The 25,751-nt window shown below is 42.7% G+C and overlaps 1 protein-coding gene across 4 annotated transcripts; it reads right to left on the bottom strand.

The window, feature by feature from the left end:
- Positions 1–294: 294 nt before the first annotated feature.
- Positions 295–25,567, bottom strand: LOC110510302. Of its 4 annotated transcripts, none has more exons than XM_021591699.2 (7): positions 25,411–25,567; positions 20,356–20,551; positions 19,481–19,609; positions 13,265–13,596; positions 9,637–9,732; positions 5,860–5,901; positions 295–4,066 (listed from the first exon to the last, which is right to left on the bottom strand). In XM_021591699.2, exons 2-6 carry the CDS (start codon positions 20,542–20,544, stop codon positions 5,868–5,870), a joined length of 780 nt encoding a protein of 259 aa, XP_021447374.1. In that variant the 5' UTR covers positions 20,545–20,551; positions 25,411–25,567; the 3' UTR covers positions 295–4,066; positions 5,860–5,867. The 4 variants fall into 4 exon arrangements, with proteins under 4 accessions (XP_021447374.1, XP_021447375.1, XP_036823682.1 ...); XM_021591700.2 differs by having other exon boundaries at positions 5,860–5,898; XM_036967787.1 differs by lacking the exon at positions 5,860–5,901.
- Positions 25,568–25,751: the final 184 nt, after the last annotated feature.

The following is a 25,751-nucleotide window of genomic DNA, read 5'->3' as shown; positions in this document are numbered from 1 at the left end:
AGATATAACGTGATTTGACGTCATTTTATCTGTGGCCAATGACCTTGAGACTTTTCGGATGGGCACTTTTATTGTAACTCTATGGCAGGACCCAAGGGGATAGAATTGGCTAGCTCTACCCTTAAACTTGTCGGTGACGTAGTGTCCCCATGAGTGACAGAACACTGAGCCAATAACGACGCAACGCTCTGTATTTGCTGCTGGCTGCCCCACCACCACAGAAAGCACTGAGCTAGGCTGAAACACCTGCATTTTAGAGCCGCCTTACTCAAGAAAACAAAAAAAGAGACCATGTTTGTTTCCAGCTTTATTAACTCAATGATATATATTTGTCTACATTTTTTGCAAACTGATATGTGACACCTATTAATGCCAAAATAACATGCAAAACAGGCAAGCCCCACCTGCCCTGACGGGTCGCCATTTGCTCTTTACATATTAGTGTTCATAGAATATTAGTGTAACATTTGGTAGTTGTCCGTCATTGTAAATAAGAATTTGTTCTTAATCTACGTGCCTGGTGAAGCATTTTGGAAAGGTTTGTGTTATGGGTGTAAAATGGCACTTTGATGCTGTCTGTCGGTAAATGTGAATTACTGCAACACCAGTGTAACCCGGATGTATTGCAATGTGCTGTTACAAGACTGGTTACTCGCATCAGCGACTCTGTCTCGTCAGTTTAGTCCCTATGCCGACAGGAGACGCTCTGATCACTCCTGATATGTAGTTATTACGAATACGCAACATTGATTCATAACATGTAGTTATCAAGAATATACATCATGGATTCCCAATATCTGAATAACATGTTATCATTAGTCCCCTAACGCCGAAGACGTCATTAAGACAACCCTCCTCACCTCTCTCTGATTCAGAGGGGTTGGAGTTACATTTCAGTTGTACAACTGTCTAGGTATCCCCCTTTCCCATTAGAATAACAGTGGCCCTAGACTCTAATTGAATGTCAGCTTTACCCAGGGGTGAAAGTAATGTATGTTCCGGTAGAGCGAACCTATTCATATTAATACAACATGCCCCCAAAAAGCTAGTCTATTACACCATTATGGAACAGTACTGCGTGTCAGCCGCAAGAACAATTAGCGGAATTGACTGGAACCCGGGTGGAATGTTCTCCAAACTGCGTTGTCGTTTGAGGAGAAAAACTGACGTTTTGTCATGGCGGAGATGAGTGGCCGAGACCGAGGACAACAGTGGATACATCAATTCAGACTACAAGTGTACTGCTCCCAATGACAATCACAGGACGTCATTTCAATCTATACGGAGGTGTTTTGTAACACATGTATCTTTCCATTCATCAAATTGCGGATGCACAGTGCACTGTTGGGGTTTGGATGCTGAAATGAATTTGTAAGTGGATGAATGTGCGCGGGTAGCCCACAGGAGCGCCTTTAAGTGATTGTTTGACAACCGGATGAAAACACCATAACTGGTTGTGTTTATGCCACGTTTAAAAAAAGGCATAAACTAAGCTTTCCCTAAATTGAATTAAATTGGCAAAATTATATAGCCTAATTAGCTTCTCCTGTCTATACATAAATGAATAAAATCATTCAAAATAGGCTACTACACCAGAAAGCATGATTTGGCAACAGAGGATCATTAGTTTATTTTATTAACGTGTGGATTGTTTTAAATCGCCAACAGTCGGAAGGGCCCGCAATGTGGGCAGCGGCTGCTGCAATACCAATAGATCACTGTTGCGTTGCGACTGTCAGCAATATTTAAAGATTACAATCCGGAAAAACTGTTTAGAAAGCAAATGGATATTGCTGTAAAACATATTACAGTCAGAAGACTCCAATCTGTATTTTAACTTTCAAAATTCTTAACTTAATCGAACGAACAGTAGCCTATCTTCCTGGCACCAGCAGAGAACATCGGCCATGTCCCCCCCGGTGTGTGCATATTCAGTCTTTATCATTGAATCAGTGCCACTTTTGTTTGTTTTTGGACAATAATATCCCCCTCCATTGTATTTGTGCCTCCCGTTTTCGTAGGCCAATTATATGGATCAGACATCGGGTTTTGTTGATCTGTTCGTCAGTGTCAGCAGAGTAAGCTACTCTGTCATGTTCACAGTAAAAATGCGTGCGTGCTCTTGGCTGACCGCTACCGATAAGAAATGCCATCTACTTTCACCCCCGGCTTTACCTTAAACATCCCATCACGTATAAAACAAACCTGTTACATTATAGAATCTATGAACATAGAAACGAATCCCATTCTGTTTAATTATTCACCTTATGATGCCCGTGTCAACGAGGACAATCCAATTTGTGACTTTTTCCTCCTTCAGGTCTTGTATAAAAATATTTTTGACAAATGTAATTTATATTTAACAATGTTTTTGTTTGTTTGTGAATGGGCAAACAATCCTGTTGGATCAGGAACTGGGTCAAGTGGGCAGGGAATCATAAGGTGAATAGAATACACGAACATACTGTACAGAAACTGTCCCAGGCGGGTAGACCGTAACCGGTATGTACCAATACACGCGCATATACTTTTCTTAGTCCCCCGTTTCTCAAATAAGTTCAAATTTGAGAAACGTTTAGTCACCACACCTTATTAGATCTTCAACATTGCAGAACCAATTTTATTTTTTGGTAAACTTTATTTTCTAAAATTACAAATTGTAAACTTAAAAGACAAATGTCATCGACAAAATTATTGGCACTTCAGAGCTAGTACTTGGTTGCACAGCCTATTGACCAAGATAACCGCGAACACTTCTTGAAGCAAAAAATATATATTCCTGACACACCTTTTCAACTGTCAATTAGGGGACTCTTAGCTGGGCACGCCGGAACCTCTGTTTAGGGGTCATTATCCTGCTGGAAGACCCACAACCTTTAATGGAGACCCAGTTTTTGGATACTGGGTTGAACATTGGACTCCAGAAACCCAGAATCTGCTGATTTCATGTCTTGCACGTGTTCCAAGACCACTAGTACCAGAAGCAGCAAAGCAACCCAACAGCATGATCAAACCTCCACCATCTATGATTGTAGGGAGGGTGTAATTTTATCTGAATGCTTTGTTTTGGTTGTTGGTAAACACCAGGAAGACCCCGCTGCTGAAGGAGACACCAGAAAGCCTGATTTGGACCCCCCCCCAACAAGACAAAATAATCAATGAGCAGATTATCAGGGCATTTTGGAGTGCAATGTCTCTCTGTTGAAGGTTGTGGGTCTTCTAGTAGGACAACAACCCTAAAACACATAGAAGCACCCTGGAATGGTTCAAGACGAAAACGCTGGACTGTTCTGGAGAGGCCAGTGAAGAGTCCAGAATCACATCCCTTACCTTGGGGGGAGAGCTCCAAACAGCAGTTGGTGGAGGGCATTGAATAACTAGATCCGTTATTTTCTGAAGGTCAAATCGGCAGTAGAATAGTGCAGCAAGCTCATTGATGGAAGAAGAAACATTTGTCGGCAGTTATCTTGAACAAAAAGCTGTGCAAAAACAAGTACTAGCAACAAAATAAACATATGTTCTGCAATGTTGACAATCCAATAACAAAAAGGTGTGGAGACCAATTTCAAACGTTAACTTAAGAGAAGAAAAAGGGAATTATTTAAGAGAAGTGGCAAGGATGCCAATCTATTTGGCTGCAACTGTACATCTAGAATATGGAAAGATAGATATTCCTCACACCAACACACTGTAACAGGAAGGTATGTGGGGTTCAGTGTGGCTTGAGGACTGCAAGGTGAACCAGGTCCCCCGTGATACAAGTCAGCATCCGACGTCCAATCTATGTCTGAGGACGTCGGGAGCTGAGGGGGGGAAACCAGCCTGAACTTAACCCTAAATCTTACACATTTGAGTTAAATGCCTAAACTCAATCTTTTAAAAAAACTTTGCAATTTGACGTTTGAGAAACATGGATCAACGTCTAATTCTGACGTGAGACTGAGCTGGTAGGAGGCGTTTGGCTGAGCTGGTAGGAGGCGTCTGGCTCTGTGAAAGAGGAGTAGCCCAGCCCCCCGCTGGGGTCCAACCTCCTCACCCCTCCATAACGCTCTGCTGCACAGGACCTCTGGAGGGGGTGAGAGGGAAAAGAGAAGGAGAGGAGAGTTTTGGTTGAGTCAGTGTGTCTGGTTGATAGCAGCAGTCTTTGTGTCAGTTAAACAATGTGAGCCATCCATTCATTCACTGTGTTTTTTTGGGGGGGAAATTCACATCAGCGTCACATGCCTGTCCACTGGTCACAATGAGAGGCTCTTAGTTATCTGACGTAATGACACGACACTTCACTGCCCTCTGCCCTCTTGTGGCTGCGTTCCAGACAGACTCCTGACTTCTCCAGGGACAGGTTCTAATTCTCTACCCTTCTAGAAGTGTATACTTGTTCTTTCCTCAGGCATATGGAGGAACCTCCCTCCAGTAGGACCTTCTTAAAAATCGTTTACATCTTTTCCTGATTCCGTTTTAGTATTTTCTACATTTCGTTTTTCCAGGTTTCCACAGGTCTTTTCAGGTTTTCACTCGCAAAAGCACTATTTTTTTTTAAATAGAAAAACAACAAAACTGGATGTTGTAAGTCCACAACAATGATTAAAGCACATCAGGAGACCACTGTGAGGTCTTGGAAACCTCTGTGTTTCTGGGTGTAGTTAGTGTGCATGCACCAGCACGTTGTTTGGTTAGCAATGTTTCTGTGGTGCTCATCTGATTGCAGAGTTTTGTGAGGGATTTTTTTCCCATCACAGTTTTCAAAACAAAATGGCCACTGGATTAATGAAAATAATCCTATCAGCATTCTGCCAGATAGTCATAGGCTACTTTGTAGTTAACATTTCATTTAGTTTTATTTGGGGAAAGCCTTTCCATCTACCAGAAGACTTATCATCGTCGCTAACAGCTAAGTGGACACTCCTGCGTCTCTTCAGGAAGTTGCAGGAATATAATTAATTTAGTAGACAATACATACAATTACTAAATTCAATGCAGTTAGTTGATTCCCTACTAAGTACAACAGTTTTTTTTAATATTGTTGAATTCCGTTTTCAATGTCTGGATTCCGTGGTTCTGTCCTCGTTCTATTTTATAGGACCCTCCTTCTTGCACAAATCCAAGGCTTTTAGAGTGGGTGTGAACAGTCATGCACTTCTGGAGAAGGAGAGAGAATCAGAACTCAAGCTTTGTCAAGATCATCTGGGTAGTTATTGTGTGTCTGAGTATCAGTCTGTTGTTGTGTCTGAATGGAAGCCCACCGGTCTGAGTATCAGTCTGTTGTTGTGTCTGAATGGAAGCCCAACGGTCTGAGTATCAGTCTGTTGTTGTTGTGTCTGAATGGAAGCCCAACGGTCTGAGTATCTTTTAGGCTTTTAGATGGACAGCACCATGCAATGTCATGCAGCCACCAGGTTCAACTCTCCCATGCAGTCAAGTCAGTCAGTCAGCCAACCAATCAGCCACGAGGTCAACTCTCCCATGCAGTCAAGTCAGTCAGTCAGCCAGCCAACCAATCAGCCACGAGGTCAACTCTCCCATGCAGTCAAGTCAGTCAGTCAGTCAGCCAACCAATCAGCCACCAGGTTCAACTCTCCCATGCAGTCAAGTCAGTCAGTCAGCCAACCAATCAGCCACCAGGTTCAACTCAGCCATGCAGTCAAGTCAGTCAGTCAGCCAACCAATCAGCCACCAGGTTCAACTCTCCCATGCAGTCAAGTCAGTCAGTCAGCCAACCAATCAGCCACCAGGTTCAACTCAGCCATGCAGTCAAGTCAGTCAGTCAACTCTCCCATTCAGATGCAGATGGCCCAGTACCAGCAGTAGTTCAGTAACAGAGTGTTAGGTGAGACAGTTAGCTAGTGTAAACATGGTTACCTGCATATTCACTCTGCAATTAGAGAGTAGTTGAAGGTTCTGCTGCAGGATGAAAAACAACAGGGTTAACAACAGATAGGGCTATACCTTTACAGTCCCAGCTGCTATATCTTTACAGTCCCGGCTGCTATACCTTTACAGTCCCAGCTGCTATATCTTTACAGTCCCGGCTGCTATACCTTTACAGTCCCAGCTGCTATATCTTTACAGTCCCGGCTGCTATACCTTTACAGTCCCAGCTGCTATACCTTTACAGTCCCAGCTGCTATACCTTTACAGTCCCAGCTGCTATACCTTTACAGTCCCAGCTGCTATACCTTTACAGTCCCAGCTGCTATACCTTTACAGTCCCAGCTGCTATACCTTTACAGTCCCAGCTGCTATACCTTTACAGTCCCAGCTGCTATACCTTTACAGTCCCAGCTGCTATACCTTTACAGTCCAAGCTGATATACCTTTACAGTCCCAGCTGCTATACCTTTACAGTCCCAGCTGCTATACCTTTACAGTCCAAGCTGATATACCTTTACAGTCCCAGCTGCTATACCTTTACAGTCCCAGCTGCTATACCTTTACAGTCCCAGCTGCTATACCTTTACAGTCCCAGCTGCTATACCTTTACAGTCCCGGCTGCTATACCTTTACAGTCTCAGCTGCTATACCTTTACATCCCCAGCTGCTATACCTTTACAGTCCCGGCTGCTATACCTTTACAGTCCCAGCTGCTATACCTTTACAGTCTCAGCTGCTATACCTTTACAGTTCCGGCTGCTATACCTTTACAGTCCCGGCTGCTATACCTTTACAGTCCCGGCTGCTATACCTTTACAGTCCCGGCTGCTATACCTTTACAGTCCCAGCTGCTATACCTTTACAGTCCCAGCTGCTATACCTTTACGGTCCCGGCTGCTATACCTTTACAGTCCCAGCTGCTATACCTTTACAGTCCCAGCTGCTATACCTTTACAGTCCCAGCTGCTATACCTTTACAGTCCCAGCTGCTATACCTTTACAGTCCCAGCTGCTATACCTTTACAGTCCCGGCTGCTATACCTTTACAGTCCCAGCTGCTATACCTTTACAGTCCCAGCTGCTATACCTTTACAGTCCCAGCTGCTATACCTTTACAGTCCCAGCTGCTATACCTTTACAGTCCCAGCTGCTATACCTTTACAGTCCCAGCTGCCATACCTTTACAGTCCCAGCTGCCCAGTTATCTGGACTTCAGCTATCGGATAGGATTAAAATACAAAGAAATATAACATGCAGAACGGGAGTCCCCATTCAAGTCAATGATACATGTTCTGTCCATTCTATTTCTATGCATTTAATCCTATCCGATAGGCAAAATCAAGAGATAACTGGGCCCTGGAAGCAGACAGACAGAGACACCTAGGTTTTCACTGATAAAGTCTGACTTAGTTGTTGGACCTAATTTCATCGTTTGATCAAGTCTTAAAATCTGATAGAATTCATAAAAAAATGACACTGATAAAGTTGTTTATAAATCCAATTCCCAGTTCATAACAAAAATCCTTACTGAAATGACAAAAGTGTGCATGTCAACTTCAGTGTTCATTAGGGATGTACATATTTCTCTTTTCAAGACAATTAGATACATTGTCTCTCGATACAGGAACGATACGTTTTATTTTGAAAAGGTTTGGTGGGAGAACGAATCGATACACTAACATATTAATTTCCATTCTAAATTAAAGGTGCTACGCGTAGCATGTAGCAACGTAGCATGTTGCATTGTCATTTCCATTCTAAATTAGAGGTGCTACGCGTAGCATGTAGCAACGTAGCATGTTGCATTGTAATTTCCATTCTAAATTAAAGGTGCTATGCGTAGCATGTTAGTAACATGTAGCAACGTAGCATGTTGCATTGTAATTTCCATTCTAAATTAAAGGTGCTATGTGTAGCATGTTAGTAGCATGTAGCAACGTAGCATGTTGCATTGTAATTTCCATTCTAAATTAAAAGTGCTATGCGTAGCATGTTAGTAGCATGTAGCAACGTAGCATGTTGCATTGTAATTTCCATTCTAAATTAGAGGTGCTACGCGTAGCATGTAGCAACGTAGCATGTTGCATTGTAATTTCCATTCTAAATTAAAGGTGCTATGCGTAGCATGTTAGTAACATGTAGCAACGTAGCATGTTAGTAGCATGTTGCATTGTAATTTCAGAAAATATCCACCATGCATCTGCAGTAATAGTGGAATGATGGCGTTCAAATGATAAAATGACCGACTGTGATTATTAGCCTTAATTAGTTGAGTGTCAATCTATGTGATCTGCTATGTTATTGTTACCTATGGAGATGTTGAAAATTGTGTTTTACTGGAGTAAAAGTCAGCTACCGTCGACCATTCATCTGGCTGTTGAAAACTACAACCGATTCTATTTGGATTGTTCAGGTTCACCATCAGCAATAGTTTTGGTAGTTTTGCTTTAAACAATCAGCGTTTTATGTTTTTTTACATTTTTAAATAGAGGGTAAAGTTCACTTCATAACGAGGACAGAAATCCCTTTTGCGGTGCACACTGCATGGCCGAAACAGAGAAGACCACTCCATAAAAACATTTAAACTGTAAAAATATATATATATATTTTTGAGATGGGGGTGAAATCAAAAGTTATACTAGATATTAATTGGCTGTCATAGCGAATTCTTCAGCTCATTCTGTGAGCTCCTAGGCGTTTCCACAAATAACAGCACTTACAGTTGACCGGGGCAGGGCGGAAATTTGACTGGCCTGCGTAGTCTCACACACACACACACCCTCCTCCCCTAAGCATCACTCCTAAAACAAGTCCAACTATAGAGCTCTGACTCCCCCCTGTCCTCTCCAACCGCCCCCACATCACCCCCCTTCCAGTCCTCCCTCACTCATCCACATACCACAAGCCCAATTTGAATCTGAGCGGGCGGGAAGGAGAGAGCAGCTGAAGGGTTTTAGGGCAGGCGACCGTTAGACAGGAGCCCCTCCTCAGGGCCCCAGAACAGGAAACGCATATCTGAGCCAGATTTGCTACCATCTCCCCGTCCTAACAAAACTAACCTCTCACTACATAGTCCTCTGTCCTGCTCCCCAGCCTAACCTCTCACTACATAGTCCTCTGTCCTGCTCCCCAGCCTAACCCCTCACTACATAGTCCTCTGTCCTGCTCCCCAGCCTAACCTCTCACTACATAGTCCTCTGTCCTGCTCCCCAGCCTAACCCCTCACTACATAGTCCTCTGTCCTGCTCCCCAGCCTAACCCCTCACTACATAGTCCTCTGTCCTGCTCCCCAGCCTAACCCCTCACTACATAGTCCTCTGTCCTGCTCCCCAGCCTAACCTCTCACTACATAGTCCTCTGTCCTGCTCCCCAGCCTAACCTCTCACTACATAGTCCTCTGTCCTGCTCCCCAGCCTAACCTCTCACTACATAGTCCTCTGTCCTGCTCCCCAGCCTAACCCCTCACTACATAGTCCTCTGTCCTGCTCCCCAGCCTAACCCCTCACTACATAGTCCTCTGTCCTGCTCCCCAGCCTAACCTCTCACTACATAGTCCTCTGTCCTGCTCCCCAGCCTAACCTCTCACTACATAGTCCTCTGTCCTGCTCCCCATCCTAACAAAACTAACCTCTCACTACATAGTCCTCTGTCCTCCTCCTCGTCCTAACCCCTCATTGCCCTATATAAATACTAGTGTAAATATAGTGAGTAAAACCCTGTGTAACAGACGGTATCTGTATGAATAAATGTTAGTGTTCTCTTCACCGGTCGTCTCTCCCTATGACATCATCAAAGGCGTGGGACAGACGTTTCAGCTTCCTGAGACCGCTGGACACACTCTCCAGGTCCCGGCCAAACTTCCTGTCAATCATACACAGGAACCAATCAGAGAGCAGGACACACCAGTCAATCACACGCACTCCATTCTGGGCATGGTCAATTCGGTATACATTGTTTGAGAGTGTGGATGTGTGTGTAGGGATGTACAGTACCAGTCAAAAGTTTGGACACCTCATTCAGGGGGTTCTCTTTATTTTTTACTATTGTCAACATTGTAGAATAATAGTGAAGACATCAAAACTATGAAGTAACACATATGGAATCATGTAGTAATCAAAAAAAGTGTTAAACAAATCAAAATATAAGATTCTGCAAAGTAGCCACCCTTTGCCTTGATGACAGCTTTGCTCACTCTTGGCATTCTCTCAACCAGATTCATGAGGTAGTCACCTGGAATGCATTTCAATTAACAGGTGTGCCTTGTTAAGTTAATTTGTGGAATTTCTTTCCTTCTTAATGCGTTTGAGCCAATCAGTTGTGTTGTGACAAGGTAAGGGTGGTATACAGAAGACAGCCCTATTTGGTAAAAGACCCAAGTCCATATTATGGCAAGAACAGCTCAAATAAACAGAGAAAGAGTCCATCATTAGTCGCAAAAAACCATCCAGCGCTATGATGAAACTGGCTCTCAGGAGGACCACTACAGGAAAGAAAGACCCAGAGTTACCTCTGCTGCAGAGGATAAGTTCATTAGAGATACCAGCCTCAGATTGCAGCCCAAATAAATGTAACAGACACATCTCAACTAGAGGTCGACCGTATATGATTTTTTCAACGCCGATACCGATTAATCGGACGATTAAAAAATAAAAAATGTATTTGTAATAATGACAATTACAACAATACTGAATGAACACTTATTTTAACTTAATATAATACATCAATAATATCAATTTAGCCTCAAATAAATAATGAAACATGTTCAATTTGGTTTAAATAATGCAAAAACAAAGTGTTGGAGAAGAAAGTAAAAGTGCAATATGTGCCATGTAAGAAAGCTAACGTTTAAGTTCCTTGCTCAGAACATGAGAACATATGAAAGCTGGTGGTTCCTTTTAACATGAGTCTTCAATTTTCCCAGCCAGATAAGACGTTTTAGGTTGTAGTTATAATAGGAATTATAGGACTATTTCCCTCTATACCATTTGTATTTCATTAACCTTTGACTATTGGATGTTATTATAGGCACTTTAGTATTGCCAGTGTAACAGTATAGCTTCCGTCCCTCTCCTCGCCGCTACCTGGGCTTGAACCAGCAACACAACGACAACAGCCACCCTCGAAGCAGCGTTACCCATCGCTCCACAAAAGCCGCGGGGAACAACCACTCCAAATCTCAGAGCGAGTGACGTTTGAAACGCTATTAGCGCGCACCCCGCTAACTAGCTAGCCATTTCACATCGGTTACACCAGCCTAATCTCGGGAGTTGATAGGCTTGAAGTCAAAAATAGCTGCTGGCAAAACGCACGAAAGTGCTGTTTGAATGAATGCTTACGAGCCTGCTGCTGCCTACCATCGCTCAGTCAGACTGCTCTATCAAATCATAGACTTAGTTATAACATAATAACACACAGAAATACGAGCCTTTGGTCATTAATATGGTCGAATCTGGAAACTATCATCTCGAAAACAAGACGTTTATTATTTCAGTGAAATACGGAACCGTTCTGTATTTTATCTAATGGATGGCATCCATCAGTCTAAATATTCCTGTTACATTGCACAACCTTCAATGTTATGTCATAATTACGTACAATTCTGGCAAATTAGGCTGCCCAAACTGTTGCATATACCCTGACTCTGCGTGCAATGAACACAAGAGAAGTAACACAATTTCACCTGGTTAATATTTCCTGCTAACCTGGATTTCTTTTAGCTAAATATGCAGGTTTAAAAATATCTCCTTCTGTGTATTGATTTTAAGAAAGGTATTGATGTTTATGGTTAGGTACACATTGGAGCAACGATACGCACCGCATCGATTATATGCAACGCAGGACACGCTTGATAAACTAGTAATATCATCAACCATGCGTAGTTAAATAGTGATTATGATTGATTGTTTTTTATAAGATAAGTTTAATGCTAGCTAGCAACTTACCTTGGCTTCTTACTGCATTCACGTAACAGGCAGGCTCCTCGTGGAGTGCAATGAGAGGCAGGTGGTTAGAGCGTTGGACTAGTTAACTGTAAGGTTGCAAGATTGAATCCCTGAGCTGACAAGGTACAAATCTGTCGTTTTGCCCCTGAACGAGGCAGTTAACCCACTGTTCCTAGGCCGTCATTGAAAATAAGAATGTGTTCTTAACTGACTTGTCCAGTTAAATAAAAGATTAAATAAAGGTGTAAAAGAAAAAAACGCCCAAATCGGTGTCCAAAAATACAGATTTCCGATTGTTATGAAAACTTTAAATCGGCCCTAATTAATCGGCAATTCCGATTAATCGGTCGACCTCTAATCTCAACATAAACTGTTTGGGAGGGGAGACTGTAAATCACACCTTCATGGTCGAATTGCTGCAAAAAAAACACTACTAAAGGACATCAATAAGAAGAAGAGATTTGCTTGGGCCAAGAAAACACAAACAATGGACATTAGACTGGTGGAAATCTGTCCTTTGGTCTGATTAGTCCAAATTTGAGATTTTTGATCTCTGCATGTGTGGTTCCCACCATGAAGCATGGAGGAGGTGTTATGGTGTGGGGGGTGCTTTGCTGGTGAAACTGTCTTGATTGATTTGGAATTCAAATTGGAGATATTTGGTTCCAACCACCGTGTCTTTGTGAGATGTGGTGTGGGTGAATGGATGATCTCGGCATGTGTATTTGTGATGGTGCTTTGCTGGTGACACTGGCAGTGATTTATTTAATTCAAGGCACACTTAACCAGCATGGCTACTAACACAGCATTCTGCAGAGATACACCATCCTATCTGGTTTGGGCTTAGTGGGACTATACAGTCAGACCTGGTGACTGATACGTTTTTCAACAGGACAATGATCCAACACACCTCCAGGCTGTGTAAGGGCTATTTGACCAAGAAGGAGAGTGATGGAGTGCTGCATCAGATAACCTGGCCTCCACAATCACCTGGCCTTAACCCAATTGAGATGGTTTGGGATGAGTTGGACCGCAGAGTGAAGGAAAAGCAGCCAATAAGTGCTCAGTATATGTGGGAACTCCTTAAATACTGTTGGAAAAGCATTCCTCATTAAACTGGTTGAGAGAATGCCAAGCGTGTGCAAAGCTGTCATCAAGACAAAGGGTGGCTACTTTGAAGAATCTAAAACATATTTTGATTTGTTTAACACTTTTTTTTTGGTTACTACATGATTCCATATGTGTTATTTCATAGTTCTGATGTCTTCACTAATATTCTACAATGTAGAAAATAGTAAAAATAAAGAAAAAACCCTGGAATGACTAGGTGTGTCCAAACTTTTGACTGGTACTGCATGTTTGTACATGTGTGTGTGTGTGTGTGTGTGTATGTATACATGTGTGTGTGTGTGTATGTATACGTGTGTGTGTGTATGGGGGTGTGTCCTCACCGTCTGAGGCTCTGAGTGTTAGGAGATGCGAAGGGGCTTCGTAGTGCAGCCATCCGAACCAGCTGCCTCCTCCCTCCCACGTTCTTCACCCCTGTCACCTCAGGACTTCGCCCTGGGGTTCTCCTCCCCCTGCGGCCTGAGGCAGGGGTGCGTTTGGGCGCGGTGGCTCTGGGGGTTGTTGTAGGTATGAGTGTGGTGGAACGGACGGGGGTGCGCCTGGGTGTACGGGAGGTGACCCCCTCGTTGTTCTCTCCCCCCTCACACACCTGGCCAGGTGTCGCCACCAAACACTCCTCCTGATCCTGTACCACTGCTCTGTTCCTCTGAAGCTTCTGAGAAAGAGAGATCACAAGCAGATTTTTTATTTTTTATACAAAAAGATAACATTTGGAGTTGGATAAACTTGGATTTTTTTATTGGGTAACCCCAAACAGTTTCAGCTGGACTTTCACAGAATCAAAGATTCTCTCTCTTGGTGAAGACCAATGCCCCCTCTAAGCTGCGCGTGGGTGTGCAGTAGCCTTGCAGCTCCCAGGGACAGATTAAATATCAGCCCAAAGAGAGAAGCACAGATTGAACTTCATTCAACTTTCTAAAGTTTTCCCTGTTACGGTGGTAATTGTGATCGAATCAACGAAAAATGTATACTTTCAATGCAACATACCAAAACAAACTATGCAAGAGATTTTGTTGTAGGCAGAACTCATCGGAGTAGGATTCTATTGCATACTCTACACAGACCGGTGCAGCATAACCAATCAGAGCTGCAGTAGGCCTATATGCAAATAGACCATTGCCATATATGGATCTGTGCCATTCACTTTGAACTGGACTGTGTTTACAACATGAGCGGCCGTGAGTAGATGCGATTGGTTTGAGATTAAAGCATTCCACCACAAATCCCTCACCTACAGAGAGATGAACCTAGAGAAGGAGTCCCCTCAGCCAGCTGGTTCTGGGGCTCTGTTCACAAACACAAAACTGACCCCACAGAGCCCCAGGACAGAAACACAATTAGACCCAAACACATTATGAGAAAGTAAAACTATTTGACACGCTGGAAAGAAATCAACCAAAAACAACAAAGCAAATTGGAATGCTTTTTGGCCCTAAACGATCTTGCTGCCTTACAGTTAACTAGTCCAACGCAATAACGACCTGGCCCTTGTTGTACTCTGCCCCTTGTGGCTTACTCCACAGTAAGCCACGGTAAGTTGGTAGCTAGCATTAAACGTATCTTATAAAAACAATCAATCAATCATAATCACTAGATAACTACACGTGGTTGATGATATTACCAGATATTATCTAGCGTGTCCTGCGTATCTAGGTATCTGACTGAGTGGTGGTAGGCAGAAGCAGGCGTGTAAACATTCATTCAAACAGCACTTTCGTGCGTTTTGCCAGCAGCTCTTCGTTGTGCGTCAAGCATTGCGCTGTTTATGACTTCAAGCCTATCAACTCCCGAGATTAGGCTGGTGTAACCGATGTGAAATGGCTGGCTAGTTAGCGCACGCTAATAGCGTTTCAAACGTCACTCGCTCTGAGCCTGTGGTTGTTTCCCTTGCTCTGCATGGGTAACGCTGCTTCGAGGGTGGCTGTTGTCGTTGTGTTGCTGGTTCGAGCCCAGGGAGGAGCGAGGAGAGGGATGGAAGCTATACTGTTACACTGGCAATACTAAAGTGCCTATAAGAACATCCAATAGTCAAAGGTTAATGAAATACAAATGGTATAGAGGGAAATAGTCCTATAATTCCTATTATAACTACAACCTAAAACTTCTTACCTGGGAATATTGAAGACTCATGTTAAAAGGAACCACCAGCTTTCATATGTTCTCATGTTCTGAGCAAGGAACTTAAACGTTAGCTTTCTTACATGGCACATATTGCACTTTTACTTTCTTCTCCAACACTTTGTTTTTGCATTATTTAAACCAAATTGAACATGTTTCATTATTTATTTGAGGCTAAATTGATATTATTGATGTATTATATTAAGTTATAATAAGTGTTCATTCAGTATTGTTGTAATTGTCATTATTACAAATAAAACGTTTGTATTTTTTTTTATTTTAAATCGTCCGATTAATCGGCATCGGCTTTTTTGGTCCTCCAATAATCGATATCGGCATTGAAAAATCATAATCGGTAGACCTCTAATTTATAGTGCGTATGTTATCGTATATGTGTGTGTGCGTATGCTTGTCTGTACCTGTGTGTGTCTCTTCACAGTCCCCGCTGTTCCATAAGGTGTATTTTTATCTGTTTTTAAATCTGATTCTACCGCTGAAACAGTTACCTGAGGTGGAGTAGAGTTCCATGTAGTCATGGCTCTATGTAGTACTGTGGAATAGAGTTCCATGTAGTCATGGCTCTATGTAGTATTGTGGAATAGAGTTCCATGTAGTCATGGCTCTATGTAGTACTGTGGAATAGAGTTCCATGTAGTCATGGCTCTATGTAGTACTGTGGAATAGAGTTCCATGTAGTCATGGCTCTATGTAGTACTGTGGAATAGAGTTCCATGTAGTCATGGCTCTATGTAATACTGTGGAATAGAGTTCCATGTAGTCATGGCTCTATGTAGTACTGTGGAATAGAGTTCCATGTAGTCATGGCTCTATGTAGTACTGTGGAATAGAGTTCCATGTAGTCATGGCTCTATGTAGTACTGTGGAATAGAGTTCCATGTAGTCATGTCTCTATGTAGTACTGTGGAATAGAGTTCCATGTAGTCATGGCTCTATGTAGTACTGTGGAATAGAGTTCCATGTAGTCATGGCTCTATGTAGTACTGTGGAATAGAGTTCCATGTAGTCATGGCTCTATGTAGTACTGTGGAATAGAGTTCCATGTAGTCATGGCTCTATGTAGTACTGTGGAATAGAGTTCCATGTAGTCATGACTCTATGTAGTACTGTGGAATAGAGTTCCATGTAGTCATGGCTCTATGTAGTACTGTGGAATAGAGTTCCATGTAGTCATGGCTCTATGTAGTACTGTGGAATAGAGTTCCATGTAGTCATGGCTCTATGTAGTACTGTGGAATAGAGTTCCATGTAGTCATGGCTCTATGTAGTACTGGGTGCCTCCTATAGTCTGTTCTGGACTTGGGGACTGTGAAGAGACCTCTGGTGGCATGTCTTGTGGGGTATGCATGGGTGTCCGAGCTGTGTGCCAGTAGTTCAAAAAGACCTCTGGTGGCATGTCTTGTGGGGTATGGATGGGTGTCTGAGCTGTGTATTAGTAGTTTAAACAGACCTCTGGTGGCATGTATTGTGGGGTATGCATGGGTGTCTGAGCTGTGTGCCAGTAGTTCAAACAGACAGCTCGGTGCATTCAACATGTCAATACCTCTCATAAATACAAGTAGTGATGAAGTCAAACACATCCACTTTGAGCCAGGAGAGATTGACATGCATATTATTAATATTAGCTCTCTGTGTACATCCAAGGGCCAGCTGTGCTGCCCTGTTCTGAGCCAATTGCAATTTTCCTAAGCCCTTTGTGGCACCCAACCACACGACTAAACAGTAGACCAGGTGCGACACAACTAGGGCCTGTAGGACCTGCCTTGTTGATAGTGTTGTTAAGAAGGTAGAAACTAGGGCCTGTAGGACCTGCCTTGTTGATAGTGTTAAGAAGGTAGAAACTAGAGCCTGTAGGACCTGCCTTGTTGATAGTGCTGTTAAGAAGGTAGAAACTAGGGCCTGTAGGACCTGCCTTGTTGATAGTGCTGTTAAGAAGGTAGAAACTAGAGCCTGTAGGACCTGCCTTGTTGATAGTGCTGTTAAGAAGGTAGAAACTAGAGCCTGTAGGACCTGCCTTGTTGATAGTGCTGTTAAGAAGGTAGAAACTAGGGCCTGTAGGACCTGCCTTGTTGATAGTGTTGTTAAGAAGGTAGAAACTAGGGCCTGTAGGACCTGCCTTGTTGATAGTGTTGTTAAGAAGGTAGAAACTAGGGCCTGTAGGACCTGCCTTGTTGATAGTGTTGTTAAGAAGGTAGAAACTAGGGCCTGTAGGACCTGCCTTGTTGATAGTGTTGTTAAGAAGGTAGAAACTAGGGCCTGTAGGACCTGCCTTGTTGATAGTGTTGTTAAGAAGGTAGAAACTAGGGCCTGTAGGACCTGCCTTGTTGATAGTGCTGTTGAGAAGGTAGAAACTAGGGCCTGTAGGACCTGCCTTGTTGATAGTGTTGTTAAGAAGGTAGAAACTAGGGCCTGTAGGACCTGCCTTGTTGATAGTGCTGTTGAGAAGGTAGAAACTAGGGCCTGTAGGACCTGCCTTGTTGATAGTGCTGTTAAGAAGGCAGAAACTAGGGCCTGTAGGACCTGCCTTGTTGATAGTGTTGTTAAGAAGGTAGAAACTAGGGCCTGTAGGACCTGCCTTGTTGACAGTGTTGTTAAGAAGGTAGAGCAGCACTTTATTATGGACAGACTTCTCCCCATCTTAGCTACCACTGTATCAATGTTTTGACCATGATAGTTTACAATCTAGTGTTACTCCAGCAGTTTAGTCATCTCAACTTGCTCAATTTCCACATTATTTATTACAAGATTTAGTTGAGGTTTAGTGAATGATTTGTTCCAAATACAATGTTTTTAGTTTAAGAAATATTTAGGACTAACTTATTCCTTGCCACCCGTTCTAAAACTAACTGTAGCTCTTTGTTAAGTGTTGCAGTCATTTCAGTCACTGTAGTAGCTGACGTGTATAGTGTTGAGTCATGCACATACATAGACACACTGGCTTTACTCAAAGCCATTGGCATGTCGTTAGTGAAAATTTAAAAATGTAAGGGGCCTAGACAGCTGCCCTGGGGAATTCCTGATTCTACCTGGATTATGTTGGGGAGGCTCCCATTATAGAACACCCTCTGTGTAACTCTTTATCCACAATATAGCAGAGGGTGTAAAGCCAGAACACATAAGTTTTTCCAGCAGCAGACTTTGATCAATAATGTCAAAAGCTGCACTGAAGTCTAACAAGACAGCCCCCACAATTTGTATTTATTCATCAATTTCTCTCTGCCAATCATCAGTCATTTGTGTAAGTGCTGTGCTTGTTGAGCATCCTTCCCTATAAGCGTGCTGAAAGTCTGTTGTCAATTTGTTTACTGTGAAATAGCATTGTATCTGGTCAAACACTATTTTTTTCCAGAAGTTTACTAAAAGTTGGTAACAGGCTGATTGAGCCAGTAAAGGGGGCTTTACTATTCTTGGGTAGCGGAATGACTTTAGCTTCCCTCCAGGCCTGAGGGCACACAGTTTCTAGTAGATGTGGCAAATAGGAGTGGCAGTATCGTTTGCTATTATCCTCAGTAATTTTCCATCTAGATTGTCAGACCCTGGTGGCTTGTCATTGTTGATAGACAGCAATCATTTTTTCACCTCATTCTTGTCTTTCATAATGTGTAGTGTCAGTGTTTGTTGCTGGCACGTCACTAGCTGTTCTACAGTATGTATATAATGGAGGTTTGGATCATCTTGTTTTATAAGTATACTGACAAGTGACTAAATGATTCCAGCTGCATCGGAAACCAATAGAGGTGTTGACTCCAACTTCTGGATCAATTCATTGTGATATTAATGACATGTATTTGGCTTCAGTCTTACTGCCAAAACAAATGATGCAGGGAGTTGGTGTATCATTTGAACTAATGTGCTGTCCAGTAAACATAAAAACAGTAGATTAGACCGATTCAAATTCTAAAAAATAAAAAAAAGAATATAGCAAATAAGTAGACATGGCATGTATTCAAGACGGGTAGACCTTCTGATGCCAAGTCGGAGGACAGGGCAGAGGAAGGGGTTCCTCGTACCCCTTTTACATTGCCCCGATTCGATCCTTTATCTTCTGCTTCGGGTCGTTCAGATGGGACTGCTAGGCTGAAGGTGAGGCTGGCTCGGTTAGAAATGGAGCAAAAAGATAAAGAGAGACAGATTAATTTTGAACTTGAAATTAGGAAAATAGAAGCTGACAAGGAGGTGAGGATCCGACAACTGGAGCTAGAGGCTGGCTCCAGTGCGACTCCACAAGCTGCTCATCATCAAACCCACTTTGACGTGAGTAAAAACATTAGACAGCTTTAGTCCCTCCATTCCGAGAGTCGGAAGTTGATTCTTATTTCTCAGGCGGTTGCGGATGGGTTATTAGCAATTGCGGTGCAGGTTAAGGACAAAGCAGAGGTACCACTACGGTCAGTGTCTCCTACCTGGTACACTCCCCCGATGTGGCTGCGTGCGCTGCGTGTGAGCTGGCAGACAGCGTTGGTCTTCTGATTGGCCTGCAGACTCTCCCAGGTGGGGTCAGGGGTCAGCTCAGGGTCTGGCAGGGAGTTGGTCTGGAGGAACAATGCACCACTTTTTTATTGGCCATTATCGGACAGGACGATAGGATCATTATCTTAGCAAGCCCGACACACACACTATAAAACATTAAGAACACCTGCTCTTTCTATGACATACTGACCAGGTGAAGGCCACGATCCCTTATTGATGTCACTTGTTAAATATACTTCAAAAATCTGTGTAGATGAAGGGGAGGAGACAGGGCAAAGGAGGATTTTTTTAAGCCTTGAGAAATGGATTGTGTATGTTTTTCATTTAGAGGGTAAATGGGCAAAAGACTTCAGTGCCTTTGAACGGGGTATGGTAGTAGGTGCCAGGCGCACCGGTTTGTGTCAAGAACTGCAACGCTGCTGGGTTTTTCACACAACAGTTTTCTGTGTGTACCAAGTATGGTCCACCACCCAAAAGATATCCAGCCAACTTGACACAACTGTGGGGAAGCATTGGAGTCAACATGGACCAGCATCCCTGTGGAACCCTTTAAAGTCCATGCCCCGACAAACCGAAGCTGTTCTCAGAGCAACTCAATATTAGGAAGGTGTTCTTATAATGTTTTGTAAACTCAGTGTACACACAGACTCTGGACAGAGAATGGGTTAGTTGCTTTGCTTAAGGTCCCAATGGCAGGAGATGTTATCTAGGATGAGGTCTTTCTATGTATCCCAAATTACTCTGGTCAAAAGTAGTGAACTAAACAGGGAGCCATTGGGGACGTGTGCAGCTTGATTCAGCCTCTTACCTGTACAGAGCGCAGTGGAAGCCTCTTCTTCAGAGACATGCGGAGGGAGTTGAGAGAGGAGGAGGAGCGTAGCTTCCTGAAGCGGTCAGGGGGGGGTGCCTCAGGGGAGCTGGACTCGCCCCCGTCTGACTCCTCCAGAACGCTGTGAGCCCTCCACACCGCCACGCCACTCATCACCGACGACGACATGCTGAAGCTGGCCAATCAGGGAGGAAAGGGGAAGAGATCAGGGCTGTGTTCAGCAGTACACACACACACACACACACACAATGTAGAGCGTTCAGATAGAAATGTAGAACAAGCAACTCGCCTCAAAATGTAAAAGATAAGCGCATAATAAAACTGGTGACCGTCTGTGGGATGAAATTCTGCACAACAGATGGCCGAGGTCATTTAAACACGTCTGGGGGGAAAACGGTGGTTTTGGAGTGAACTAGAAAGCACTGCAAAACAAAGTCCTACTTACAAGAAGCTGGAATTATCCAGCAGAAGATTATGACGCTGCCTGGTCTGTGATCCTAAAAGGGAATGCTTGAGTGTCTCGGATGGTATTTTAGAGTCTCAAATGGTATGAACGCGCACAACCTGTAGAAGTTTGTTGGTCCCGAGTCAGTAGTTTGTTCTAGGCACATACCATGACCCCGGAAACCTCTTGCACAATTGTGCACCGGGGCCTCCCACGCTTTCTATTCTGGTTAGAGCCAGTTTGCGCTGTTCTGTGAAGGGAGTAGTACACAGCATTGTACCAGATTGTCAATTTCTTGGCAATTTCTCGCATGGAAAAGCCTTCAATTCTCAGAACAAGAATAGACTGACGAGTTTCAGAAGAAAGTTCTTTGTTTCTGGTCATTTTGAGCCTGTAATCAAACCCACAAATGCTGATGCTCCAGATACTCAACTAATCTAAAGAAGGCCAGTTTTATTGCTTCTTTAACCAGAACAACAGTTTTAATTTGTGCTAACATAATTTCAAAAGTTTCTTTCAAAAACATGGACATTTCTAAGTGACCCCTAACTTTTGAATGGTAGTGTATATGTTTATTTTATGGCACACGAGACACCTGTCTGATTTGCGCCTGTCTCTGGACAAATCCATTGAGGAGGCCGCAGTGATGACAATAAAATGGGGACTGTGGCTCAGATACACAAGGCACATCTCTCTCCAGAATGTGTCCTCTCCTGCAATTTCATGGGTATTCGTATTGTTTCATATAACTTTTGTGTGCATGGGGTGGCAGGTAGCCTAGTGGTTAGAGCGTTGGGCCAGTAACCGAAAGGTGGCTGGATCAAATCCCCAAGTTGACAAGGTAAAAATCTGTCGTTCTGCCCCTGAACAAGGCAGTTTTCCCACTGTAGGCTGTTATTTGTTTTTAACTGACTTTAATTTCTGTTAATGCGTTCAATATATTAGTTATTTAATAATTTTGTCAGATTGGAAATGTGTTTTGCAGAACTCATAACCTACACTTCTGAGAAACAAGCTTGTTTATTTCACTCCATTTATGAGTTGTCAATTTGTTGGTCGTCTTTGAAATGCTCCTGTCAATGTTGAGTAAGGACGCATATAGAAGTAAGACTAGGCTGCCTGGCCTGCGCGCAAATATAGGCCTATAAAATGTGTCCATTTGGGGATGTCTGATAGTTTTTCTGATCATCTTAACACACCACCACTAAAGAGCTGTGAGTCTTCCTGGGTCAGTCTCTAAGAGCTGTGAGTCTTCCTGGGTCGGTCTCTAAGAGCTGTGAGTCTTTCTGGGTCAGTTTCTAAGAGCTGTGAGTCTTTCTGGGTCAGTCTCTAAGAGCTGTGAGTCTTCCTGGGTCAGTCTCTAAGAGCTGTGAGTCTTCCTGGGTCGGTCTCTAAGAGCTGTGAGTCTTTCTGGGTCAGTTTCTAAGAGCTGTGAGTCTTTCTGGGTCAGTCTCTAAGAGCTGTGAGTCTTCCTGGGTCAGTCTCTAAGAGCTGTGAGTCTTCCTGGGTCTGTCTCTAAGAGCTGTGAGTCTTCCTGGGTCAGTTTCTAAGAGCTGTGAGTCTTTCTGGGTCAGTCTCTAAGAGCTGTGAGTCTTCCTTGGTCAGTCTCTAAGAGCTGTGAGTCTTCCTGGGTCAGTCTCTAAGAGCTGTGAGTCTTCCTGGGTCAGTCTCTAAGAGCTGTGAGTCTTCCTGGGTCAGTTTCTAAGAGCTGCGAGTCTTTCTGGGTCAGTCTCTAAGAGCTGTGAGTCTTCTTGGGTCAGTCTCTAAGAGCTGTGAGTCTTCCTGGGTCAGTCTCTAAGAGCTGTAAGAGGGGATGTCTGATAGTTTTTCTGATTGTCTTAACTCACCACCACTAATGAGCTGTGGAGTTTCTCAAAATCATGTTTTTCTTCACCTGAAACAGCGAGTAAACAAAGTGTTTTTAGGATCAATTGAGAAGTTCATCAAAGTATTTGAACAATATTTCCAACTCTCTCCCTTTCGATAACCACTCAGCATGAAAGGAACAAATGTAATGTTCTGATCCAGTGGAAACATCATAGAATACCTGATTACTTCTTATCCCTTTTGCACAAATAGCCTACAGCTGTGTCTGTCCCAAGCTCACTGGCTTGGGAACTCTCAGGGCCCAGAATATTATATACAATGTTGCAAATTTGTTGCATACAGGCCATGCATAGCCAATGTGATTTATAGGATATTTATGTATTTTCATCAGGGTATTTTCTACCTGCGGGCTGCAATGTTATGCATTGGCTTTATGTCGGCCATTTTTACATAGTTGGAAATGGCAATGAAAGTTACTTTTAGATTTGAATAATTGTCATTTAGATTGTATGTGGTTAATCTACAGTCTATGATTGATATAAAAATACTATTATAAATTAAAATGAAACCGTTCCACGAAAATGTGCATATGAAAATCGTAACTGGCAGGTAGATTGGTGGAAATGGTAAGATAAATTGTCACTCCAAATGGAAAAGGTTTCCGACCCTTGGTGTAGCCTGTTACCAACTACATCAGGAGCACAAAGCCAGAATCTGCAAAGGCCAGCTGCTGCAGCAGGAGGGTCAGGAACAGGTTCCGGCTATCTTGATCTCTGGCTCCCTCTTGAGTCATTTGTGTGTGTTAATTATTTAATCAAACAGCGTGCTTAAAGCGTCAGACAATTACAGTACATATAGCCTAGTTGATTGTATTATAGACACACCCCGTGTTTAACATGGAAAAAAATACCAGTTTTAAAATGGACCAATTGATTGAAATTGGTTGTAAACACTACTACTCTTGGTCGATCAAGACCCACCGCCAGGTTATACCCCCTCACTTACTTTTAAAACCACAGTGCACCCTGCTAAACTCAATTACTACTCGTGAACTTTGCAGGTGTTTCTGATTAATAAACAATGCCATGCTGGTGGGTGATACCATTCAAATAAAACCCAGCCCTGAAAATGAAAATTTGGCCCAAAAATAATTTCCAAATCCACTTTGTTCCAGCTGAAAGAGGACGAGCAGAGTTTACATTTGTTGCACAATGTTGTCAGTCAACATGTAGTCGTTCAAGTTAAAGTATGATATATTTGGACTTGAAGTGTTAACCGAACTGCCCGCGTCTTGCCAATGAGGGGATTCGATTAATTTCACCCGGGTGTCCATGTAGGCGTGTTTTGCACCAGGTAAACGTTGATTACATTAGATAACTGGCACACTCCTGGGTACGAGCCAGGTGCCCTGTCGGCTCGAAACAAAGTGATGTAGGAGCATGTGGAGTAATGAGTAGGATTCTGTGTTTTCCACATGCAAAAGTGATTGTTTTTCAGCACACTCTGTCTGCATCCCCAAATGAAAACGAGTAAAAATAATAATAATAATAATAAAAATGATATATGTATTTTTCTGGACGTTGCACCATGCTGCCTTGTTGACAAAATGACTGAGAGGCGCAGATTACTGTTCCATTTCAGTAAGTGGCTTTTCCCTCCACGCTTTCGCCCGATGACGTAACGAGCCCGCGGCTCAGCCTAATCGAATCATCCCACTGACGTATCGTCTCTGGTGTGGGTGTTTAAAACCAGGAACATTTTGAAAAAGGAATTTATAAAGACTACAAAGTTGCCTGCCATAATGTCAGATCGTGACATGTGAATTCAAATACATTTGTACCTGACCAAATTACTGTCCCGCAAAAATGAACGCATTGCAAAAAATGTGTGAACCAAAAAAAGTCTCTCCTCACTAGTGAGGGATTATAAACTCCAGATAATGTTTTTATAACGTTGTGCCGATAATCGTTGTATGGAGCTAAAACAAACAAACAGTAGTAGCAGTATGCAACTCAGGGAGCCAAATAAACGGCTCTTTCACCGATGCAATTCGGTTACCGAAATTCGCCCAAAAAAAGAGCCGTTCGCTCCGGTATCTGCTGGAGCCTTACCTTATTTAAGCGTTTTGTCTCTGAAAGGGAGTCAACTCAAGTTTGCATTGTTTACATTTCGTCATGCCGTTCACAACCGCCCGGTTATGCTGCTTTTCTTTGGCTTGCCCCAACAATATATTACAGTACCCAGTTAACTAACGTTACAATATATTACAGTACCCAGTTAACTAACGTTACAATATATTACAGTACCCAGTTAACTAACGTTACAATATATTATAATATATATATTATGTAATATATTGTATAATATATTACAGTACCCAGTTAACTAACATTACCTACTGTAGTAATTTCACATGCTAGTTAACATCCCAATAACCATATCAACAAAATGTAGCTATCTTAAGTTAACTAGCTAGATACTTTGTTCTACTTTTGAATTCGCTAACCTTGCTATTAACTGACTTGCCTAGTTAAATAAAGGTTAAATAAATTATTTTAATAATGATACTAGCAGCTTCGGATTAGCTAGTTAGCAAGCAGACAAAGTTAACATTATTAGCTAGCTGACGTAAAACTCTCTGAATGCCTGTTTTTTTTTTTTTTTTAGCTAAATCGTCCTTTGAACGAGGTGAATAGGTTATCTTTTTCTGTAAAACTCATTTATGATACACAACGAAGTACTTTATATTCGATAATATCTACCTTGTAAAGTTGTTTGTTCCCTCTCTGTGTGTCTCCTGGAGAAACGTCTAACTGTAGTAGTCAACGGGAAGTCTTTCTGTGTTTGAATTTGGCGGTGGACCCGCTCCCCAACTACAGACCCTCAGTGCTATCTGATTGGTCGACGCTGTCCCGAGTGGTCCCAAACTTCCCCGAATTAATGACAAATTCGGTTCCTAGCTCCTTGCTTTAGTTCCTACTCTACTGATATCTGCTGTATTTAAAAATATATATTAAAAAAACTGGCGGATAATGTGACTTTATAACAGTGATAGCTGGCTCGGACGGAATCTCTACCATTCTGCTTTTTTTCTTCTATCCAG

The sequence above is a fragment of the Oncorhynchus mykiss genome, chromosome Y (genome assembly GCF_013265735.2).
Source record: "Oncorhynchus mykiss isolate Arlee chromosome Y, USDA_OmykA_1.1, whole genome shotgun sequence".
NCBI lineage: Eukaryota > Metazoa > Chordata > Actinopteri > Salmoniformes > Salmonidae > Oncorhynchus > Oncorhynchus mykiss.
Note: the sequence above shows the minus strand (reverse complement) of the source record. Positions and strands in the feature narration are given on the sequence as shown.

What these genes read in the sequence shown, in the direction of transcription:
- LOC110510302 (XM_021591699.2), bottom strand. Translation starts at nt 20,544, where the DNA reads ATGTCGTCGTCGGTGATGAGTGGCGTGGCGGTGTGGAGGGCTCACAGC. An exon ending in AACACTCAGAGCCTCAGACG is followed by an intron (nt 9,733 to 13,264) that starts GTGAGGACACAC and finishes TATGATTGACAG; the next exon opens with GAAGTTTGGCCGGGACCTGG. An exon ending in GTCATAGGGAGAGACGACCG is followed by an intron (nt 5,902 to 9,636) that starts GTGAAGAGAACA and finishes TTCATCCTGCAG; the next exon opens with CAGAACCTTCAACTACTCTC.